Source organism: Carex rostrata, chromosome 27 (assembly GCF_964058835.1).
Source record: "Carex rostrata chromosome 27, lpCarRost1.2, whole genome shotgun sequence".
Lineage (NCBI taxonomy): Eukaryota > Viridiplantae > Streptophyta > Magnoliopsida > Poales > Cyperaceae > Carex > Carex rostrata.
Genome location: NC_135944.1, coordinates 3660635 through 3685052, shown reverse-complemented (window position 1 = coordinate 3685052; position 24418 = coordinate 3660635). Strand labels below are relative to the sequence as shown.

Genomic DNA, 24418 nt, shown 5'->3' with positions numbered 1-24418 from the left:
TCAATCCGTGTTATATATTCGTATTTCTATTTTAAAGTTTAAACAGTTCATTCGAATCATTAAAAATGATGTCCATATGAAAACGTACTTGAAAACAAATTTTACACTTCAAAATTTTATTACTATTTTTAAGATAGTAAAATTCTCTAATTAAGTACATTTTTATATGAAAATTATGTTTAATTGTTTGAATCGGATGTTTGAACTTTGAAAATAAAAATAATGAATGCATAACATGGATTGATTTGTAATCAAATGTTTGAACTTTAAAAATAAAAATAAAAATAAAAATATGAATGCATAACATGGATCCATCTGTAATATGAATAGTACCAATAATCTCACTCATAATTTTCCTTTTAAATGTCATGAAAGAAAAAGGAACTTTCAGAGAAGCAAACAAAAATATCATTCAACAAAGAACTGGTATCAGCTAAAACCTAAGAATTTTCTATTATAATCTAGGTTTCTCTCATAATTTCTGATTTCAGAAATGAGAAAAAGAGAAAAAAAAAATGAATCATTTATCAATTTTACTAAGAGTCAACTCTGATACACATCACAAAAGTTCACATCCTTGCACCTTCTCTGATCTAAAATCATAGACTCAAAAACACCTAAAATCATATCTAAACCCTCTGAATCTTCCCCAAATTCCTTCAATGCAAAAATAATGGTTTCAATTGTAGATAAACATCCCGATTTCGGTTCATGTCGAACTTCACTGTATAAACTCTCCATTTTCAAATCCAATTTCAAATGTGGAAGCAATTTAAGCCATGGATTTTCGTGGTACATTCTCTGAGCCTTTGCCCATGTACCATCTAACACTATCAAATTTTTAACCTCAAAATCAACTGAATCGATACCAACTGATTTCTCATTTGGGAAAAGCAGTACCGAATTAGGAGGCACTATCATGTCATACTCTACAATTTCGTATATTTCGGTTGAATTGTTCTTCTTCTTGGTGTGCAACTTCTTAACCCGAAACCCGTTATTGATCAGGGATTTTCCAATTGGGGTTTTCGGTACCCAATTCAAATTGGGTTTAGCGGTACGCTCTACTGTTATGTTTAGTGAAGTTGGAGAGCATATCACTTTGTATTTGTTCATCTCTTTTACTATGCAATTTCCATTATCACCTCCATTACATGAACTTCTAACGGGTTTCAGGTCTTCTCTACTTATATCAACCAGTAACATTTCTTTCTCAGTACCAGAAGTAGCCGCTTCTTCACCATTACCAGTACAACTTCCCAATTGGCTCAGTTCAGAACCCAATAACCCGCATTTATTCATCTCTTTTACTATGCAATTTCCATTATCACTTCCATTGCATGAACTCACAACTGCAGCACATAAATCACTAAAACCTTTACCAGGTTTCGGGTTTTCTCTACATTTATCAATCACTAACCTTTCTTTCTCACCACCATTGCATGAACTCACAACTACAGCACATGAATCACTGGAACTTTTACCGGGTTTTTCTCTACCATTATCAATCACTAACCTTTCTTTCTCGCTATCGGAGGTGGCAAATCCAATTGGCACAAGATCCGATCTTTCACCTTCAAATGAAGATTTTTCACATTTACAATTCACCTCTTCACCATTAACAGCACAACTTTCCAATCGGCCGGGTTCAGAACCCGATAACTCATCCTCCAATGGGTGAATTACAAGCTGGACATGAAGATTATCACCTCCATTGCATGAACTCTTACCGGGTTTTGGGTTTTCTCTACTTTTATCAAGCACTAACCTTTCTTTCTCGGTACCAGAAATGGTGAATCCGATTGGCGTAGGATCCAATCTTTCACCTTCAAGTGAAGAGTTTTCAAATTTGCAATTCGCGTGTTCATTCTTACCAGTACAACTTCCCAATCGGGTCAGTTCAGAACCCGACAACCCGTATTTATTCATTTCTTTCACTACCCAATTTCCATTTTCACCTTCATTACATGAACTCATACCGGGTTTCACGTTCTCTCTACTTTCATCAATCACCAACCATTCTTTCTCCCCACCACAAATCGACTCAATATCCAATCTTTCAAATTGGGTCGGGTCAGAACCCGATAACCCGGCCTCCAACGGGTGAATTTCAAGTTGGGCATGAAGATTGACATCTGACACATGTATCACAGAGATGTTCTTGAAACCAAGCTTGGCAATACGTACAGAGTTAAGAGGGTGCTTTATCTCATGTGTGTGTTGGAGCACAGTTATAGAGATGGAATTGTCTAGAGGTGAAGAAGAGGTGAAACGAGAACAGAGACACAGCTTTGTGGGTTTGGTGCATTTGTGACAAACGGGTCTCCTGGTTGAAGGAGATGAAGAGGGAGGTGATTGCGAGTCATTGCCATGGCTTCCCATGTGATGTCTCTTTCTCTTGTCGGCTGAAACGACTAGGGTTTTATCGGTGCAAGAAATCAGAAGGAAGGTTTAATCCATTTAATTTTCTTTTGGATTGGGATCGTCCGATCTGCTTGTGTATCTAATCGGACGGTCCGGATCGAAACTCAAAATTTGATCCGGACTCCTCAAATGTTAATCACTTGTTAAATCCTCCAAGTTTAAGGTGAATTCGTATCCTCTGAGATATCTCAAACTTTGCGTGACTTTATGGAAAATCTCAACCGTTTAAATACGTTTTACACGAATCTCAAAGCACACATAATACGGACTCCCTATATCACCCTCGAATAGGCACCGGACACGTCGGTCACGCAAAAGTTGAGATATCTCAGAGGATACGCACTCGTTTAAGGTCGGGGTGTTGATCTCTGTTCTGTTTGATTAAAATCAAAATTTAATAGACAAATTATAATTTTTTTTTTTTCGGATTTGAAAAATACAACCGAACTGACATAAAATTACTTATCAATTTTATTAAAATCGAACTGAACAAATTGAATAAACATTTTTTGTTAATTATTTGAATTATTTTTAAGATTGGTTTAAAATTTGTGTTTGGTTCAAATTAACTGGTTTAAATCGAATCATGTAATATATATTATGTATTAATTTTTAATTTTCTTGAAATATTTTATTCGGATTTGGGAATGGATTTAAAAATCTGTGTTTGTACAAATAAAAAATTGAATTTGAAATAATAGGACCTATGGTTCTAAGAATCACAGCAGATTTATTTCCTACATATCGACTCTCTAGGCCTTTAGATTTTATTCTGACCCATTACACGATAGATGCAGTGTCTAAGAAACAGAATATCTTATAATATAATTCTTAATCCGTCAGATTCTATTCCTCGGCCTTTCATTCTAGGCCCAGCAGTTCGTGCAAATATCAGGTCTGGCCCGTTAAAATTTTGCTATTGGAACGGAAAATTGAGGCCCGGTTAATTTCGTCTTGTTACATTTTCAATTCCGAAGTTATTGTAATTCTTTGAATTGAATGATTTTTCTGCTCGGAATCTTTGACTGTTAACAACCTATTTGACAATTCTTTAAGAATTCTTTGTTGTTTTTAATTATATTGTGCAATTTAATTTGAATCTTGAAGTCATATAAAAATGACGACTATATGATTATTTAACATTAGAAAACTTGATGATTAATTAACATTGGAAACAATAATACATGCATATATACAAATACGGTTCAATTAATTGTCCTATAATAGAAGATAAAGAGGCATCAATAGAAATATTCTCTCTCTCTCTCTCTATATATAAACTTATAATATATAGGAAACATCTAATTGTCCACAGTTTGTCCACAAAAAAACTCTTATTTAACTTGCGCGAATACTGTAAAACTCTTTCTTCATTCTACATAATATATCACATAAAATATGTCAGTTAATAAAAAATCAACCAGCTAGTATTCAAAGTGGTCCCAAGTTACACAACATGACAAAAAAATGTACTTTAAGAGGGACCACTTGCTGTACTTTCGAAAATTGCAGTTATTGGAAGTTATTAGCGGTTAGTGTTAGTTATTAGCAGTTATTTCGAAAAACCATATGATAAAAAAAAATTTAGAAATTTTATTTTAATTTTTTTTCTTTATTTAATCAACACAAAAAAAAATCATCTAAATAATGAATACTGTAAAATTATCCCCTTTAAGCTATAAAAATAAAATGTACAAACTATACAATTGCAGGCATGCAAAATTGACAGATGAAAACTATAAAACAAAACGTACAAATTATAAAATTTCAATACTTTAAAACTGTCACATTTAAACTTAAAAATAAAACGCACAAACTATAAAATTTCAATAATGTAAAATTAGCAGATGAAAATGATAAAACAAAAAAAATAAAAAGTACAAATTTTCAATACTGTAAAACTGTCAACTTAAACTAAAATATGCAAACTATAAAATTTCAATAATGTAAAATTAGCAGATGAAATCGATAAAACAAAATATAAAAAATACAAAATTTCAATACTGTAAAACTGTCAACTTAAACTATAAAAACAAAATGTACAAACTACAAAATACCAATACTGTAAAAATGATAGATGTAAACTATAAACCAATTGAATGTATACAACATGCAGAATATCAAAAATAAAAAGTAAAAAAATAAAAACTATAACACTTCAATACTGTAAATTGACATATGTTAACTACAAAGATAATAATTGCAAACTGTAATACACCATTGTTCAACAAAAAACATTGAAGAGTACAATTTTTAAGAGAACTTGTAGCTAGCTTCCATTGCCAGCTAAGGAGATGCCACTTTCACATCTGTCCATGCCTAATTATAATTTTATACAAACACAACAAAGTTAGCATGACAGCATTGTTCCATTCATACTATCCACATAGTAAAACAAGAATTGCAACCATACCCAGTTTGTACTAACATTAAAAGCAAAAGTTTTTCTACTGATACTAATTTCAAATTTGAAACCTTCAAAGATTATATACCATATAAATGTAAGGTGCGTATGATTGGCCCCCATGTAACAGATTAAAATTAAGTAATGTTAAGTATCAAACAATACTCAAGTTATACAGAAGTGATTGCATCTTAGATTGGCCTCACGTAACAGTACTCAAGTTATACCAATTTTGTCTTTGACAGAATAAAAACCATGCCAAATTAACTATTTTGACATGCTCCCATCATTTATACAATTGAGCTCATAACTTACCTAATTTAGCTCTAGTTTTTGCTTTTCTAAACCAAATCGACAGATTTTAACCACCCCAAACCAGCTCTTTCATTTCCAAACCCAAATTGAGCTACAATCAAATAGAGAAGATTAAATGATTGAAGTTGCTTAGGATGCTGGGGCGAATAGGAAGAGGCCTGGTACTACCCCTTCACTCTTCTTCTTCCTTTGCTTCTGAACTGACTGGAGTTGCTTATAGGAACTGACTAGAGTTGCTTCTGAACTGACTGGGACGGATAGGAAGAACGCGGTTTCTAACTAACTAACTGACAAGGGGCAAATTGGTCATTTATCTAGTCATTTGCTGTAGGTACCAGTTGATTTAATGTACCAGTAGCAGCTGCTTTCATTTACCAATAACTGTTATTTAAATTGAATGAACAATTTCCAATGTGGATTTTGAGATTCCTGCTAGATTATAATTGGATAGTTGAAATCGTTTACCATAGTATTCGCACCATAGTAACAATCTCCTTATTAAATCAACCTTATAAATGGCAGCTTCTCCCCAATTCAGACCTCTGAATCTGTGATCCTCTGAATGGATTGAGAGAAGGATAAAATTCTCATCAAATTGGAAATAAATAGTAAACTAATACATCAGCTGTTAGAAAAATTTCACTAGCGAAATGCAAGGATCCACCTATATGCGGGTCATAGCTTCTATCTTCATCCCTTTATTAGAAAAAAATCAGCAAGGGTAGGTTAGGACCATAGAAGAAGAGATCAGTAACTAGGATTTTAAGATCTTGTACCTGACATCGACAATCGGCACGCGAGGATTGCAGCTCTGTCCGCCGACCAGCCGCCGCCATGTGAGGACCTCTGTTAGTCCGGAAAGTGAAATTAGGTCACAAGAGAGTAGATAGCTGCAGGCGACATCCAAACCGACTGATTGCCGGATTTGCCTTCTGGATCAAGTTCGCCGGTGCAGATGCGAGGTCTGTCAAATTCGCCGGGGCAGATGCGCCTTTTTTTCGGTCTGCCAAGTTCATTTGTGCAGATGGGAGGTCCAAGTGACCGAATTGGAGACGGCGAGCAAGGAGAAAAGAAAGAGAGAGAGGGAGAGAGAGGAGGAAACTGTCGGTAGCACGAATCTGATCGGAGTTTTATTGGCGCGAGTCTGATCGGAGAGTGAAAGGAGAAGAAGGAAAAGCTAAATTTGGGGAAATACATTTAGACGGGATTGGAGAAGAAATAAATTTGGGGAAATACATTTGAGGAGAAGAAGGGGAGTCTGATCGTGATTTTATATTTTGTTGAATTGGATAGGAGATGGATTTCTGTTAAAAATAGTTAGACGGAATTGGATAAAGTACCGTGGACAAAACATGGACATAAGGCTGTGAATCAGAACCTTTTCTCTAATATATAACAACAAAACCATTGTCTTACAGTATTTTTCTCTACCAAGCTAAAATCACCTCTAGAGAGAGAGAGAGAGATGGGTTCTTCATATTCTTGCTGTAATCACTCGCAGATGAACATCTGGACGCCCCCCCAAATAAAAAATGTTATACATAATTGATATGCAATGAGTATCCCAAATATTCATAGTGCTAGTTTGTGTTACGTAACTTTTGCAATTTGTAATTGCAGTCCGTTACAAAAAATTCTCCCCGGGTAATTACAGGGGATCTTGGCATTTCATAAGACTCAAGGACTTCAAAAAGCGATCAAATGGTTACCTCATGAAAGGAAGATGCACTATTGAAGTCTCAATCTTCGTTTTTCATTCTAGAAATGATTGTTCGTTTAGATGGGTTGCGCGATTTATTGGCTCTATGATGCACAAATGTATTGCTTCAGAATTTCTTTTTGTGTTCTATCTGGATTTTAGGGATTCTGTAAGCAAGTAGGTCCTTTATATACTCTTCTTGGCTTAATCAAAGGTTAATTAACTGCTTGATTGTGTAGCATCAAGTTTGATTGCCTACAAAACAGATGAGTATATGTCATTATAAGGTGAAACATGTCACTTATTGTTAGATACAATCTATAAAGAAGTTGTTAAAGGAAGAACATACATATCAGGATTAAGAAAGGGCACCTTGAAGATATGTTGCTGTAGCTTCTATAGACATGGTTTTTGTCACAAACTGAAGATTTGCAACATATATGATTGTAGAAATCATTAGACTAGCTCCTATTTTTGTTTCATCCAAGTACCAGAGATATTATTTTTGTTTCATCAAATAATATCTGAATTACATAAAATATGATTGTTAGGTTATCAATATATCTAATAACAAAATTACAAATTTATTTTTTAATTTGAACTAACTTAGTTGATTTGTATAATTTATTAAGATTGTCAAAACAACTATTGTCAAGTGATATTATATAAATTGTAAATTCCATTAAATATTATGTACTTTAAATCGAAAGTATATTAAGAACTAAACCAAAGCATCCCGTTGTTATTAGCAGAAATTTCAGTCGATTTATTGTAGGCAAAACTAATATTAGAATTAATAATACATGTATCTATACAATAGGGTCAAATATTCTATATATTATGTCATGGTTGTCGCAAAATTTTCTCTTCCAAAGATAGTGTTCGGAAGCTAACAATGGAATAATTATAAATTGTCTCCATATATATAAAATTATGTTGCAAACCGAAACAATTGTCCTACATTAGTTTTTCTAACAAGCTAAAACCACATCGTGATCCAGATCTCGATCGAGAGAGAGAGAGAGGGAGAGTGAGTGCAACACTTGGCAGCCGCTACCAAGCAATTATTCAAAAAAGAGAGGGAGAGTGAGTGAGTGAGATGGGTTCTCAATATTCTTGCTCTAAGATCTCATCAAAGTACTATATTTTCCTTCTTTTCACTAAATATTTGTTCCTTTTGATTTGCTTACACAATAATATATTGCAATTGTAGCAGGGAGAAGGGACACCAAGAAAATAAATACCCAAAATGAAGCTCAAAAAGAATATTTGAATGAAAATAAATCACCAAGAAAGCATGCATTTATATGGAAGATAGATGGATTCAAATCTCTCTTGGAACTGGGAGAAGGCAGCACTATTACTGCATTCCAAATGCACGGAATCAAATGGTACAATTTCCTTTTATTAGATTTATTTTTGTCATCCAACTATTTAATATCCACTAGAGATTCCTTATTCAGGTTTCAAGATGCGACCTCTCACACAAATAACACACTACTACATAATTGCGGACTTTTATCGGGTAAAACTGGATGTAATCACAGATGATTCCCTACCGATGGAGACCAACACGATATAAGAAACAAGAATTTATCTAGAGGTTCCATACCGATAGTAGATTAACCATATTCTATCAGTACAAAACACATTACTGATAAGGAGAATTACTGAATTACACTTCCTCTATCGGTAGTACATTATGTGCCGATAGAAAGAATGCGATTCTCCTATCGATACTGTATCATGCACCAATATACTGTATCGATACTGATATTTTTATTTTTTTTGAGAATTTCATTAATAAAATTAGCCAGGCCCCCAATTTGCTAGTCATATTAATCATAAACAAGCATAGATACATAAAACAACATAGACATACACATTTTCATAAACATTCAAACATTAAAATTTACTAGTTTACTATCAGAAAACATACACATCTTCATAAATATACGAAGAAGACATACACATTTTTATAAACAAAAGAAAATGGCATACACATCTCCATAAAAGAAAATAAGAAGTTATATAGATCTCTATGTAGTACTGTTTAAAAAAAAATCATGCCCAAGGAATGCTTCTTATATCAGTACGTTAGAGTTTAGACAGAACCGCTAGAAGAAGAGGCATGTACTTAGCCAACTTGGTCAGACTATTCTTCTAGCGGTTCTGCCCAAGGTACCGATATAAGAAGGGTCAGAAACTTAGCCAAATTTGAAAAGGGGTAAGGTTTTCATAGCGGAATACTGGTCCAAATTAATTAACCGATAGAAGAGGGTAATTACGTACTTATCTTGTTATCTGATATGAGAATATAAAATAATTTATGTTCAAAGTTAAACTTACATTATTTACTCTTTATATTTATAACATGCATGTTTTATGTTAAATTGAATTATTCATCTTCGCCATAAGTGATTTTTATTTGCACTTTTTATATATAACTAACGTACATGCATATTTTATTAAGTGAGTCACTTTCCCCTAAATTCAATATTTTCAACATACATAAATCCATAATTCAAGGAATATGTATTAAATATGCAATATTACACATAAAAAAAGAAACAATAAATTTAAACATACAATATTGCACATAAAGATGATAATATTACATCAAACAAGATTACACATACATGGTTTATCTATAGGTGGTCGGATTGTCATTTGAAGACTTTCATGGATCAAGAATGCCATTGGCTTCAAAAATGTGGAAGGGGTAATGAAACCAACTTCATGTGGTGCTTGACCCAACGGTCTTACTTGGGCTGAGTTGATGTTTAATCCCACTCAGTCCACTTAATCAGCCGGGTCAGACACCACATGATCATTCTATTGCCCTTCCACATTTATGAAGCTAATGGCAATTCTTGATCCATGAAAGTCTTGAAATGACAAAGCGATCCTCCTACAGATAAAAGGTGCTAGTTAACTAAAATTTAATCAAATCATACCTCATAAATTAACAGAGTTAAAATAAAAGGAAAAATAAATAACATACCAGAGACCTTGAAGAAGAAAGTAAAGGAAAACCTAGTAAAAAAAGAGCCAACTTGGAGTTTAACCGAAAAATAACATCCCAATATATGTTACTAGATTCTTCTTCCGTCTTTGATTAACAACATCCAATGGCTTCACATTACTATATGAAGGAGCAAATTTAATGAAATTTGCTTTCAAATCATGTCGTGACAAAGATCAATACAAATGGTGGTCAGCAGCATGGACAACCCAACCAAAACCCTACATTTGTAGATCGACCGCATGATCCACAAGAACAAGAAAGAGATTATCAAGAGTAAAAGGGGAAATAAATATAAAGGGAGAAGAGAGTGACAGTGGAGAGAAATTTATTTGATTTGACAGGAAGACGTGCGAATTGAAGACAGGGTAGATGAAAAGGGGCGAAAAGACATATATTCTATTATTGGTACAAAACCATAACCAATTGCAGAAGAAAGTAGTTGGTTCAAAAACCTAATCAATATTATATCGGTACCTTGTTTGGAGCCGATAGAAGAACTCCAAGAGACTGTTCTATCGGTCAGTTCTTCATAACCGATAAAAGAAGGTAACTCGCTTCTATCGGTTTCTTAACTACTGCCGATAGAATAAAGTGGGGTATATCTTCTATTGGTTCCTGATGGCACAACCAATAGACGAATGTTTCAACTTATTTACTAACTTGCCACCAGACATTTATTCTATTGGCTTCAGACCAAGATCGGTTTAAACCGTTAGAAATGGGCATTATGAGGTCCCATTTTTTTAGTAGTGACTTTTCCTATGTCCCATGAACAAAGGTTGGTTTTCCTTTTACTAACTTTCGTTTTCCTCAATGACCTTTTGATCATATCCAAAATTGAATCTTTATATAATACTTTAGTTAAGAAGATGAAAATACTGGTTGTTTTCATTTGTTATTTGAATTCAGGTCGAAAGTTATATTAAAATCATGATATTTATAAACACTTTTATTTAATTGTATGATATGAATTTAATAGAAAAGCTGACTTTGTAAAAATTATTTTCAATAGCTCTTTAATTTAAGATTGAAAACAACCCCTAGATGCCAAGGTTATTTCCTTGCAGTACAGAGAATATTTTACCGATTTGACCTTTCTTGGCATGATAAAAAAATGAAAAAAAAACAAAGGAGACAAAAAGAATGTTTATTTGAACCATTACAATTTCAAAAAAGTTGTACTCTTAATGATTTACAGGATCTTGTATGTGAATCCATTGGATAGGAAGAGTAGCGACACAGGTTCAGAGAAACAAATGTCACTTAAACTTGCGGCAGAAAAATTCTCTTTTTGTCCAGATTATATGCTTGAAACCAAGTTCAAAGTTTTCATTCATGATCAGAAAGATGGGAAGCACATAGAACGTGAAGGTAGGTACAGTTCTAATCACTACAATTTATTTAATTAACTGCTTTTGCATCATGTCTATTTTATATAATTATATTTTTCTAATTCCTTTCTGGTTATATTATATTTTTTTTCCCTATTTGCATGGAATCATTGTACGCATGTGCATGTATCTTTGTGTGTGTGTATCTGTGTGTTTTGTAGACATATAACCATTCCTACACACACTCAAACATATATATGTTTTTGAGAACTAGGTCTTGTCATTGTAAAAGTGCCATTTATATTTGCTGCAAACATGTCCTTGATATAATCCAAATGAGGCTTTGAGAAATAGAGTAGGCTGATTCTGATGCCATACGTATTTACAGTACAATTATATTATTTTGTACCATAATTACAGCTAGTCACACGTACATGACAACTAGTTATCAATCTAGAGCGTTGTGCATGATACCACTCGAGACGCTGAAAAGTCCATCCTTAGGATTCCTGGTGAACGGCTCCATAGAAGTTGGTGTGGAAATAATTGAAATAAAAAAGCTGGAGAGGACCTGTTTTATTTGGAAAAATAAGTATAGCGGATTATTCAGCTGGTACATTGACGATTTTTCTCAGCTGAGCAGACCTACTGCTTCATCCAAGCCTTTTCAGATTGCTGGATACACATGGTATATATGTGATGAATCTCTCTCTCTCTCTCTCTGTATATATAGAGAGAGAGAGAGATGGGCTACGGTGAGTTGTGAAGTAAAACACATTTATACTTCACGCAATATTTTCATTTTCAAAGTTCAAATAGCCGATTCAAACCTTCCAACATGTTCTTCATAATAAAATATGCTTGGAAACTAAATTTTACATTTTTTGGAATTTATTTACTATTTATTAAGTCACTTTGAAAATCTGAAAATACGGATGAACAGTAAAAATTTCTGGACCACCGGATTGGCGATTTTCAAAGTGGCTTAATAAATAGTAAAAAAATTCAAAAAAATGTAAAATTTGGTCTCCAAGCACATTTCAATATGCAGATCATGTTGAGCGGTTCGGATAGACGTTTTGAACTTTAAAATCACAAAATATGAGTGTGAAGTACTAAAATAATCACTTTACTTCGCAACTCACCATTGCCCATCTCTCTCTCTCTCACTCACTCTCTCTCTCTCTCTCTCTCTATATATATATATCCGACCTCATGCACTAAGTCTAATCTACATTGTTATAATCAGGAAATTACATCTAGAACAAGTAAGTGTTGTTCACAAGAACTATGTTGGTCTTTACTTGACAATGGAGAACAAACCTGGATCACAGCTTCCACCATCTAGTGGCGTGTTGGTTCAGGCAATTTTCTATATCAAAAGACAATCACAACGAATACTCGCAGACGATCCTCTTGGAAACAAAACCCTGGATCCTTACCAAGCTAAAAGTTAGTAGCATTTTACCTAGTTTCTGTTTACAACATTTGCATACTTACATTCATGTTTTTCGTTTCACATTGTACAAGTTGTTAAGTTGTTACATTGTCTATTCAGTACACTTCAGCTCATATTTTTTTTCAAATTTTGACTCATTTCAATTCTAGTTTTATTGGACTCAGGTTAGTCCAAGGACAAAACATCTAATTGTTTTTGTCTTGTCTCACCTCGCTATCTCATTAATTTTGTGTTTACTGCTCAAATTGATGATGTTTCTTCTTTTATTTGGTCAATGTGTTTTAATTTGTGTTACATAACTTTTGCAATTTGTAATTGTAGTCTGTTGCAATTTCACTCCGAGCAGTACAAGCTGGGGATTTTCAGAGTTCATAAGACTCCATGACCTCCAAAAACCATCAAATGGATACCTCATCAAAGGAACATGCACCATTGAAGCTTCAGTCTGCGTTTTGGGTTCCGGAAATGATTGTTCATACTGATGGGTTTGTGATTTATTGGCCTATATATACATTTATATATGAGCTACACATGCATGCTCTAAGTTGGACAAATGTTTTGGTTGCACATTTATTTTCTGTTCCATCAAAATTGTGATTCTGTAGGTGGCAAGTAGGTCCTTTATGTATTCTTGTTGGCTATTGTTTGATCCTCCGGATTTCTTCAATGAAAAAATGGTTTCTTTATGTCAAAATATATGAGTTTTAGTAGCATCAATTTGGTCGCCTACAAAATGGATGAGCATATATCTCATTATAAAGTGAAACATATCACTATATTAGATAAAATCTACAATTAAGTTGCAAAAAGAAGACCTTATATTGTCTGGATAAGGGAATGGGCAACACTTTGAAGATATGTTACTGCGACAAATGTTAGCTTCCATAAAAATTATTTTTGTCACAAAACCGAAGACTTGCCACATGTGTCATGTGTGATTGGAGGAATCGTTTGACCGTTCCTATTTTTGTTTGCTCCAAGTATTAGTGAAGTACCAGCTACACCGTTTTAGTTGACACTGCCTGGATCACACCACACTAGTGGAGAACTTGAAATTAGTATCGGACTTTTGGGCGACACTAATCGGGCTGATACTAATACTTATAAACAACCAATACTAAAAGGAACCATTAGTGTCGGCCATTTAATAAATAATATATTTAGTGTCGGCCATTTAACAAATAGCCGACAGTAATACTTATTAATGTCGGCTATTTAATTAATAGCCGACACTAATAAGTATTAGTGTCAGCCAAATATTAAAATTAAAAAATATATATATATATATATTTAGTGTCGGTTGTTTATTAAAAGACCGACACTAATACTTATTAGTATCGACTATTTAATAAACAGCCGACACTAAATTTTTTTTTTTTTAATATTTAACTAGCTACCATATATTTTTGGTGAACTATATATAAAACAAAAATATCAAATAACACATCATAATTTACAAATAACACTCACTAAATAAAATATCATCCAAATTGCTAAATATTACATTTACAAAATTAAAGTTTATCATTATTCAAGACACAATTTCATAAATCTAGAATCAGTAAAGCATCAAGAAAAGTCCGAATTGCAGCATCAAGAAATGTCTTCTTTATTGCCGATTGTGCTGTTCAATAAAGCAAGCAAAAAAGAAGGATACTTTCAAAATAACCAAATTACCAAGGATAACGCAACAGGTTTTGTACTGCTTTTGTGAGGTTTAATTAATACTGGAAGGTACTGGCAGTAAGAGAAAACAAACAAAATGATTGGCATGGCATCAAAATCCAACATTTTGTATTGTTGTATTTGAAATATATACACATTTTGGATTGGCATGGCATCAAAATCCACCAATTTCATTCACCCACTTTATTTAACAAGTAAAAGAAACATTACGGTTCTTACCAGTATAAATAAGTAGAACTTGATTGTAAATATAAAAAATGGGTAGATATATACCTCCAAAATTGCAGTCATATGTTCTTGACCGCAAAGCTCCATAGAAATCTAGAGCTATATAAAGAGAGCAAATTTGGTGTTAATCTTAGCATGGATAATTTTACCAGAAAAATTACCAAACTACTCTTCAATAGTTATTTCTCATGACAGAATCCATAGGAATTAATTGTGAATTATATTTAAAAACAAAAAATGGGATTAAAAAGATTACATTGGTTTGGAAATGTGTGGACTATGCATAAAACATCATCTCTTGAAATACCATCTTTTGTATACATCCGATGAACTATGTTTACAATATCCTCTCGATCTTGCTTCCTGAGTGAATTATTTTATTTATCACAAAAGTTACATTTAGGTACAAGGTTATGATAGTAATTGTTACAGAGAAGCATACCAGTAAAATTTGTCCATGGACCCGTCACATCAGAATCTCTCCATTTCTGGCCAACGCTAACTCTTGTTGGATTATCTGATAAATTCATTGGTGTGCCTACCACTATCTGGTTATTCACTGTCATTTGTGTGTTTCCTGTCAATTCATTCAAATATTATATAAAAAATTATACTTGGAACAAATTGCATTAATAGTTAAAAAATAAATTATATGAAGAACGAACCAAATCTGCCAAGACCAACATCTATATCATTGATCATTAAGCAGCTCATCTTTCCCTGTTCAAAGTATATTAATTAAGTAAACTACAATTAACCAACATGCCATTATTTTGGGGTTTTCAACTGAGAGAGAGAGAGAGAGAGGAGTCACTTGGTTTTGAACAACTTGGGAGGCGGTTCGGTACCTATCACGTATTAAAGTACAAATCTGCCAAGATTCGTTCTAGAATGACTTGACTTGAATAGTCACAAACTAATTTCTTGTTTTCAAAATTAAACTTGAAATTTGAATTTAGAGGTAATTACCAGCTCTCTCATATTAAAGTTCTCCAGCCGACATGATAACAGGTAAGACCCCCATAGCACGGAAAATTAACTTAGTTTGAAATGTCTTTCCCTAACCTTTACCACCCCATATCCCTACATTTTTTTTAGAATAATCATTTCTGTAACTGCGCTACAGTACCCGCACAGTGTCCAACTCAGTCAACCTTCTAATTTGACCATTCTAACTAACTACTTTCTAAAATAGACTCTCTCTCTCTCTCTCCCCCCATCTCCAGAGAAATTAAAAAATTCTCAGATCTTGTCGACGGCCTCTGCCACCCGAATCACCTCTACCTCACCAGCCTCCGTCTGCGCGCCCCCTGTGTGCTTCCTCTACTCACCACCTTTTTTTGATATTATAGGCATTAATACTTTGTTACATTTATGTTAATACTTGATTGGATATATATCTGCATTAGTTATAACAGATATTAATAATTTCCATTTGTAATATATAAAATGTTGAACTGATAAATAATTTTCATTTTATTGTTCAATATCAGAATGGATATTGATCTAAATGTGTTTTAAGGATATGAATTATCCAAGATAACTGATATGTGAATTATTATTTTTATGATAATTGTATAGCTATAAACACTTTTTGAAGGACTGACACTAATACAGAGATTAGTATCAGCTATTTATTTTGACCGACACTAATAGTATTAGTATTGCAATTTTAAAAAGTCCAATACTAATGACGCGACACTAATATATTGTACATTCTCCACTAGTGTTTTGATACTCTTTCAGCGTTCAGGCCTCCACAGGCCTTGAGAATATCATGTACTTAAAGAAAACAGAATTGCTTCAGGAGTTACCGTTTTATTGTCCAAAACCGTCACTGAGTAACAATTCTGCCACAAACAGACATGGTTTAGTATTTTGGCCATAAGTCCTTTATACGAGCTCCGATTAAGGTGATCCAAAATTATGTGAAAAGCTGACAACAAGCTCTACAATGTTTATGTGATATATGTTTTCAGATTCAGAAAATATCATGGTAAAACAGTCGTGCCAAGAGAACTGATCTGTTTTGAGTCAGTTTGTTATTAAAAATGCACATGTTTCTACATCTAATTTTCTTTAGATTTTTTTGAAAAACCGGATAGCAGCATAATTTTCTTTAGATAAATTTAACAAGTACATATAGAATAATTTGGACAAGAAGATACATTTCATTATTTTTGTTAATATAAATGTTTTATGTTAATTTTTCTTTCTGTTATATTATTTATGTAATATAAACAATATATGTATTTAATTTTTCAAGTCACATAATGTACAGTGAAATATATTTCAAATTTAATATGTGGACAATATCAATTATGCATTGATCCCTCATCTTAATTAAATAAAAGAAACAAAATGTATTTATGTTCTATAATTATTTATTAACTGTAAAGATGAAAAATAAATCTACTAATTCAAAAAAATCAAGTTTTGAATGAATAGAATGAAAAAAAGAATCAACATCTTTATTCAAAGTCAAGAAATCGTACGACTTATTTGTTTTAGTTGGTGATTTTTCTGTCACTAAGGATATGGTTATTTTGTGATAACAATACAGAAACCTTAGTTGTGAGTACAAAATTGTTTCAACTCCAATAATTTTTGATGGGTTACCAACTATATGATAGAACATTGTATTTTTATCGGTCCTAAAAAGTTATAATTATGATTTGTTTCCATTACACCTAAGACAAATAAGGTTATCAGTCGTGTATGGTAACTTGGTAACCTTTGATTTTCTAAAGGGGCTGCTATTTTCAAGGCTATTTTGAAGGCAGAGATTCAACTATTGAGAGCATAGAGAAATATTTTCTTCTAAAAATACCCGAGAAATTCAGCTATTTTCTAAAAGAAGATTGGCATATAAAGAAAAAAAATGGTCCATACCAATGAAGACAGATTTAGCTAAATAAAAAATATTATTGAAAGGTAAAGCTGTCCACACAATTAATAAATCAAGAGATGTTGGTGTTGATATAAAAAGCAGTAGTAACTAGTAAGAAGCAGTACTCAAATAACATCAAGATCGAGAAAGAAAGAGAGAGATGGGTTCTTCATATTCTTGCGGTAAGATCTCGCTCATCTAATTAAGTACTAGTTTTTCCCTTCTTTTAACTAAATATTTGTTCCTTTCGACCAGTCAATTTAATTTTTGATTTGCTGTACCAATAATAAAATTGCAGATGTATCAGAAAGCAAGGGCATCAAGAAAATAAATCACCAAAATGAAGCTGAACAACTAAATTCGGTTGAAAACAAATTACCAATGAAGCATACATTTATATGGAAAATAGATGGATTCAAATCTCTCTTGAAGCTGGGAGAAGGCAACACTACTACTTCATTCCAAATGCTGGGCATCACATGGTACAATTTCCTTTTATTGTCTTCTCTTTTGATGTCATCCAACTATGTAATATCTACAAGGGATCTTACGTCAGGTTTGAACTAGCGACCGCGCACATCAATGGTATTGTCTTTTCCACTAGATAAAAGACTGGTTTTCTTTTTATTATCATTCTTTCTTTTCCTCGTTGAACTATTGATATATATATATATATATATATATTGAAATTAAGTTGAATCTTTAATTAGTTGCATGATAGCGCTCTAATTTAAATCTCTGTGTACTGAAATCAACCCCAATTTTTATTATTTTTTATAGTGCAGAGAAAGTTTTACAGATTTGACCTTTCTCTCCATAAACAACAACTAAAAAAAAAAATAAAGAAGACAAAAATAGCAAACAATTTTTTTAACCATTAGAACTTCACAACAATTGTGCGGGGCTATTACAAGTGTACATTTATTGTCTGAGGTACCTAACCATGTCTGGTTAGCTCCCACCCGAGCTGGGTCAGGAAACAAGCCTGTTTTTGTAACTTGGCACAATCATGGTACATAAGGAGATCCGGATTCGGACAGTACATAATATTTCCTATAACATTTAGTAGACTATAGACTCTATTGCAGCAAATCAATTAATATCAAATCAAAAGACACAAGACATATCTTTCTCAAAAAAAAGACACAAGACATGATGTTTCCTTTACTTTGCTATGATTTATAGGACCTTGTCTGTGAATCCAACGGATAGAAAGAGTAGGTGCAAACTTTCAAAGAAACATTTGTCACTTCATCTTGGGGCAGAACAATTGTCTTTAAGTCCTAATTTTATGCTTGAAACCAAGTTCAAATTATTCATTCATGGCCAAAAAGACGGGAAGCACATAGAACATGAAGGTACATAAGTACAATTCTTACTATATTTCATTCAATCGAGTGCATCTGCAGAATATACATACTTTTTATTTTTTTTCAATTTCTTTAATTGATTACTGATTGCACAGCATTTTTACTGTCTCGGTCATCCTAATGCACTAAGTGAAGTATGACCGAGACAGTGAATCATTGTGCCTCTATGTTGTGTGTGAGTGCATATTTGTGTGTGTATTTGTGTTGTGCATACTCACACCCATACTTACACAATGTTGTAAATAATAAATTTAATTAATTGGTCAATTAGTCAAATGTTTAAGGTCAATGTATTTGGTAATTTGTAGATAGATTAAAGTTTAAGTTTTCTAGAGTCATGGCTAGTTGTGCAATTCATGCATTTGGTATTTGTGTTGTGTTTAATAATAGGCCACTATCTTGGAGGGTAAAAAGTCACTATTCCTGAGGGTTCACCTACAAAAAGTGATTATTTCTGAGCGTATCGGTATTACTGACATAACTATTCGGGAAGATACTGTCAGCAAAAAACACTTTTTTCCCTCGCGGATAGGGACAGATTTTTTCTAGTGAATTGCGTTTGTAAAGGTTACCATATAACCTATAAATAGTAGATATGTCATTTGTAATGAATAATAGAGTAAGAGAATATAATAGAATGGAAGTTTCTACCAAAGAGTGTTCTCTCTTACACTATTAAAATTATACAATGTTTATATAAAATATTAAATTGATCCAATCAAGCACTGACACACACAGACACACATGTGTGTATGTGTGTGTATCACTGTGTTTTCAAAAACTATACCTTGTCATTGTAAATTGCATTATATATTTGCTGCAAACATGTCATTGATATAATGTTAATGAGGCTTTGAGAAATTGGGTAGGGTTATTCTGATTCCATATTTACAGTCGAATTATATTATTTTGTACTATAATTACAGTTATCCACACGTACATGACAACTAGTCGTGTAGCTAGAGCGTCATTCATGATACCGATCAAGACACTCAAAAGTCCATCCTTAGGATTTCTGGTGAATGATTCCATAGCAGTTGGCGTTGAATTAATTGAATTAAAAAAGGTGCCATGTAATGGTGTGGAGAGAACCAGTTTTATACCCAAAAGCAAGTCAAGCGGGTCATTCAGCTGGTACATTGAGGATTTTTCTCAGCTGAGCAGACCTATTGCTTTATCAAAGCCTTTTGAGATTGCTGGATACACATGGTATGTGATGAACCTCTCTCTTTATATTTCTCTATCTCGTTCTCTCTCACGCACTAAGTCTAATCCACATTGCTAATAATCAGGATATTACGTCTAGAACCAGAAAGTATTTTGAACAAGAACTATATCGGTCTTTACTTGAAAATGGAGAACAAATCTGCATCACAGCTTCCAAGTGGTGTGATGGCTCAGGTCGTTCTCTCTATCAAAAGACAATCACAAGGAATAAATGCAGACAATTCTCTCCGCAACAAATCCCTGGATCCTTACCAATATAAATGTTAGTACCATTTTACATAGTTTCTATTTACAACATTTCTCCTATAACATGGAGTTGCTTACTTGCATTCATGTAACTGTTCATTTCAAATTGTATGAGTTGTTACGTTGTGCATTCAATACCGGACTTATCATGTTTGTATCCTAATCCAGTACAATTCAGCACATATTTTGTTTCAAATTTTGACTTTTTCAATTCTAGCTTTATTGGGCTCAGGTTAGTCCAATAGGATTTTAAATTAGGTCAGGTACTTCAAGCTTATCTTCCCAAATTAATAAAAAAATTTGGTTCTAGCTTATCTCACCTCAGTATCTCATTGATTTTGTGTTAACTGTGCGAATTAAAGATTTTTCTTCTGTTATTTGGTAACTTTTTTTTTTTTTTCTAATTTGTGTTATATAACTTTTTCAATTTGAAATTGTAGTCCGGAGCAATTTCACTCATCTAAGCTTTACATCCTGGGGATATTCAAAGTTTATGAGACTTGAGGACTTCAAAAACCCATCAAATGGATACCTCATCAAAGGAACATGCACAATTGAAGCATCAGTCTGCATTTTTGGTTCCGAAAATGATCGTTCAACCTGAGGGATTGATCTCATTGTCGTTTTTATTCTATCAAGATTTTAGTTATTTTGCAAGGGGCAAGTAGATCCTTTGTGTACGTACTCTTTGTGGCTTAATCATAGTTTAATTTCTTGATCCTCAAGGATTTCTTTAAATAAAATAAAAAATAGCTTCCCTATGTCAAATTATGTGTTAGAGTTGCATCAAGTTTGGTAGCCTACAAAGGGCCCCTATTTGTTAGATACTATTTGCAATTGTTAGATACTATTTTCAAGATATGTTCCTGCTACAAATATTTAGCTTTTGTAAAAATAATTGTTGTCACAAAACAAATATATACTTGACATATATGTGATTGGAGGATTCATCCGACCTTCCTATTTTTGTTTGCTTTAAGTATTAGTGAAGTAACAGACCTGTATCCGCTTCACATGTCCAATTATTAAATGACATACACATTAAAATTTATTGCTTGACAATTTTTTTTGTCCACATCTTATCTATAAATATAGTGGGATTTATCAACATAAGTATATATGTTGTCAAGTGAGCCATCCTCATGAATGAATTGTAAATTCAATTAAGAGTGATTGCAGCCAACCCTTTAGCTTGATAATTACTAGAGCCGTATATGGATAGGTTGTCATCAAGGGTGTTTCCAGGATGAGAGCATTGTTGTGGCATGCCACAAAAACTCGTCATGTGTTGAAATTGCCGTTGATGATGACGGGTACCATCTTAATCACATGGACGATTCCCGCCTAATAGGTGGTCAATATCCTCTATGTTCCTGTTTTGAATGGGGACCCCGTGCAATTTGAGACATTCCTTGTGTGTGGTGAGGTCGTAAACCATGCCAGTGCTTGTTTTCCACGCAACTAGTTGAACGTGTGAGTTGTAGTCCAAAGCAAATACTCCTACGTGCACGGCATTGTCTCTCATGGATATGGTCATGAAGAAAACTAATAACCCATGGAATGGTGTCGCTTGCTTTTGAAGTAGTCTCTTTGGTGGCGGTTGAGTTGAGCTGCAAGGGTTGTTTGAAGGCAATGCGACAATGTTCTTTTGTTATAGTTCAGTCCGGCATGCTCATTGGCCAGCCTCTCTAGCAGCATGTTGGATAGATGAAGGCCCTCCCCTGTTTGGAAGAAAGACCCTCATCTGGTTGTGGTGGCCAGATTGAAGGAAAGTCGGGTCAATCAAATGCATGGCTTGGAAATTCTCCATTTCGTTTTCTATGGATATTTCTTTAGTTGTTTATGGATTTGGCTGTTATGCTTTTCTGTAGTTTCACAGTTGTGGCCTATTTAGAACCTTTCTTGTCTTCTCCTTGCGTCTACACTCTACACCATGAGGATTTGTGTCGAAAGTTGTTGGATTAGAAACATTTAATGATGTTTCTGCAAGCTGCCTGTGTTCGACCCCTCTCTGTGCATTTAAGGCACTTTCCTTTTTTTCTTTTAGAATCTGCATTTTCTTTGAGGATTGGGTGGTTGTATTTACCTTGTATTGCCTTCTTCTTTTTTATGCACAGGCGCAATACTAGTAAATTTTTATCCACATAAATAGCAAAAAATAATTTTCATGCAGCAAGACTATAATATTAATAGATTTATAAAATAGTAAAATTATAAAGTGCAATATTTTATTGTAATAGAAAATATCACACAAATTCAACGTATGTATGAATTAAAAGTCCTCCAACTTATTTTTTGTGTACTATTGAATTTTGAATGTATTCGCTCCCTTATAATATGTTCTCGTTGCAATGCACGGGCCCAATATATACTAGTAAAATTTTATGTACACCAATACAATTGTCCTAAATAATTATTTGTACCATGCTAATATCACATCGAGATCAAGAGAGAGAGAGATGGGTTCTCACTATTTTTGTTGTAAGATCTCACCTAAGTACTATATTTTCTCTTCTTTTTACTAAATTATTGTTTCTGGTGACCTGATTCAAATTTTAATGTGCTATAACAATAATATATTTTCATTTAACATTATGTTACAATAAATATTAAAATTAATTAGCATTTGCATCCCTCGTTTTTCTATTCTGTGTCCAATATATACTTAAAATTTACCAATTAAGTTAAAATATTTTTGAGGATTCTGGTTTTTAACCTTAACAACATAATTCATAAAAAAATGTTAAGGAATTTACAGATACATATTTTCCAATTAAAATTATCCTATGTATTTCTTGTCTATTACTTTCAAATTATTGAAAAACCAAAGTTGCTATTTAAACACATTTTATTTCGAGTCAAATAGAATTTTCATATATTCGAAAATTGAGAAGTTACATATATACAATTGGTCGAGTAGTATATTACGTCTCGTGGTCGCAAAATAAATTCTCTTCCAACAATAGAAGCTAAAGATGGCATAAATATAAATTGTTTCTTTATATAAAAAATTATTATATACACCAAAACGGGGACTGATAAACACAAATATTTTGTTGCTATAACACTACACCTCAAATATCTTAATTGTGTAGACAAATCTGCTCTCCATATATTTCTCTTCAGAAATTACTATAATTTACTTCATTTCCATATATGTTAGATCTTTTATTTCTCTAAATCTTTATTTTTTCGAAACAGGAGAAAACAAATCTTGCAGGATATCTTCTGATTAAATATGCACCGGTTTCTACCGTTTCTACTTCTGATTTTTTTTTTTTTTTTTGGATAAATTGAACAAGTAGTATCTAGAAGAATTAATTTGGACGAGATACATTTCTTTATTTTTTAAATGGAGAACCATGCAACTTCTATAAATTCACAGGTTTCTACTTCTTTATTTTTTTTCAAGTCACTTAATATACAATGAAACATAAAGCATATTTAGATTATGCTTATAATTTAACCATTGTCAAGTGTTCCCTTGTCTTAAATTAAGGAGACAGAATGTATTTATGTATCATAATTATTTATTAATTGAACAAATGAAAATCAATATACTAAGCATCAAGTGAAAATTCACAAAATCAAGTGTTCAATGAATAGAACAAAAATAATCTACATCTTTATTCAAAGTCCAAAATCGTATGACTTTTTTTTTTTTTTTTTAAAGATTGGTAGCACCTACCAAGGATACAGAAAAAAAAATAGAGGAAACTACAACTACTATCCTATTACATCAGCTCCTTCAATTTATTCGAAAAGGAAAACTGCTTCCCCTCACTACTTCTGTACCAGTACCGTTATTGAACTTCTTATTGGTACAATTTATTTATTGTTATTGGGAATTTTTTCGCTAAGATTGAGGTACTGACCACTCGAAACTCTTAACCGTATTATTTTGTGACTTTTTTTATAATATATTTTTTTTGGACATATTACCGAATAAACCTTTTAAGATGGTCTTGAAAATAAATAAGAATACATAAATCTTATTGGAGTTTGAGTACAAAAATATTACAACTGCAAGTTTGATGGATTACCTATCATGTAATTGAACATTATATTTTTTTAAAAGGAGGGATCTAATTACATCATTTTATGGTGACAC

At 32.9% G+C, this 24418-nt stretch overlaps 2 protein-coding genes and 1 pseudogene across 4 annotated transcripts; 1 reads left to right on the top strand and 2 right to left on the bottom strand.

The window, feature by feature from the left end:
* Nucleotides 1–516: 516 nt before the first annotated feature.
* Nucleotides 517–2400, bottom strand: LOC144544969 (DTW domain-containing protein). Of its 3 annotated transcripts, none has more exons than XM_078293531.1 (2): nt 1383–2400; nt 517–1352 (listed from the first exon to the last, which is right to left on the bottom strand). In XM_078293531.1, exons 1-2 carry the CDS (start codon nt 2380–2382, stop codon nt 544–546), a joined length of 1809 nt encoding a protein of 602 aa, XP_078149657.1. In that variant the 5' UTR covers nt 2383–2400; the 3' UTR covers nt 517–543. The 3 variants fall into 3 exon arrangements, with proteins under 3 accessions (XP_078149657.1, XP_078149658.1, XP_078149659.1); XM_078293532.1 differs by having other exon boundaries at nt 517–1420; nt 1517–2400; XM_078293533.1 differs by having other exon boundaries at nt 1731–2400.
* A 4198-nt stretch (nt 2401–6598) lies between these two features.
* On the top strand, nt 6599–20911 carry LOC144544975 (uncharacterized). Its single transcript, XM_078293535.1, has 6 exons — nt 6599–6630; nt 17763–17946; nt 18650–18822; nt 19761–20043; nt 20127–20323; nt 20748–20911. The coding sequence occupies exons 1-6, from the start codon at nt 6609–6611 to the stop codon at nt 20909–20911; spliced, it is 1023 nt and encodes a 340-aa protein (XP_078149661.1). The 5' UTR covers nt 6599–6608.
* Nucleotides 14501–16460, bottom strand: LOC144544759 (ribulose bisphosphate carboxylase/oxygenase activase, chloroplastic-like; annotated as a pseudogene).
* Nucleotides 20912–24418: the final 3507 nt, after the last annotated feature.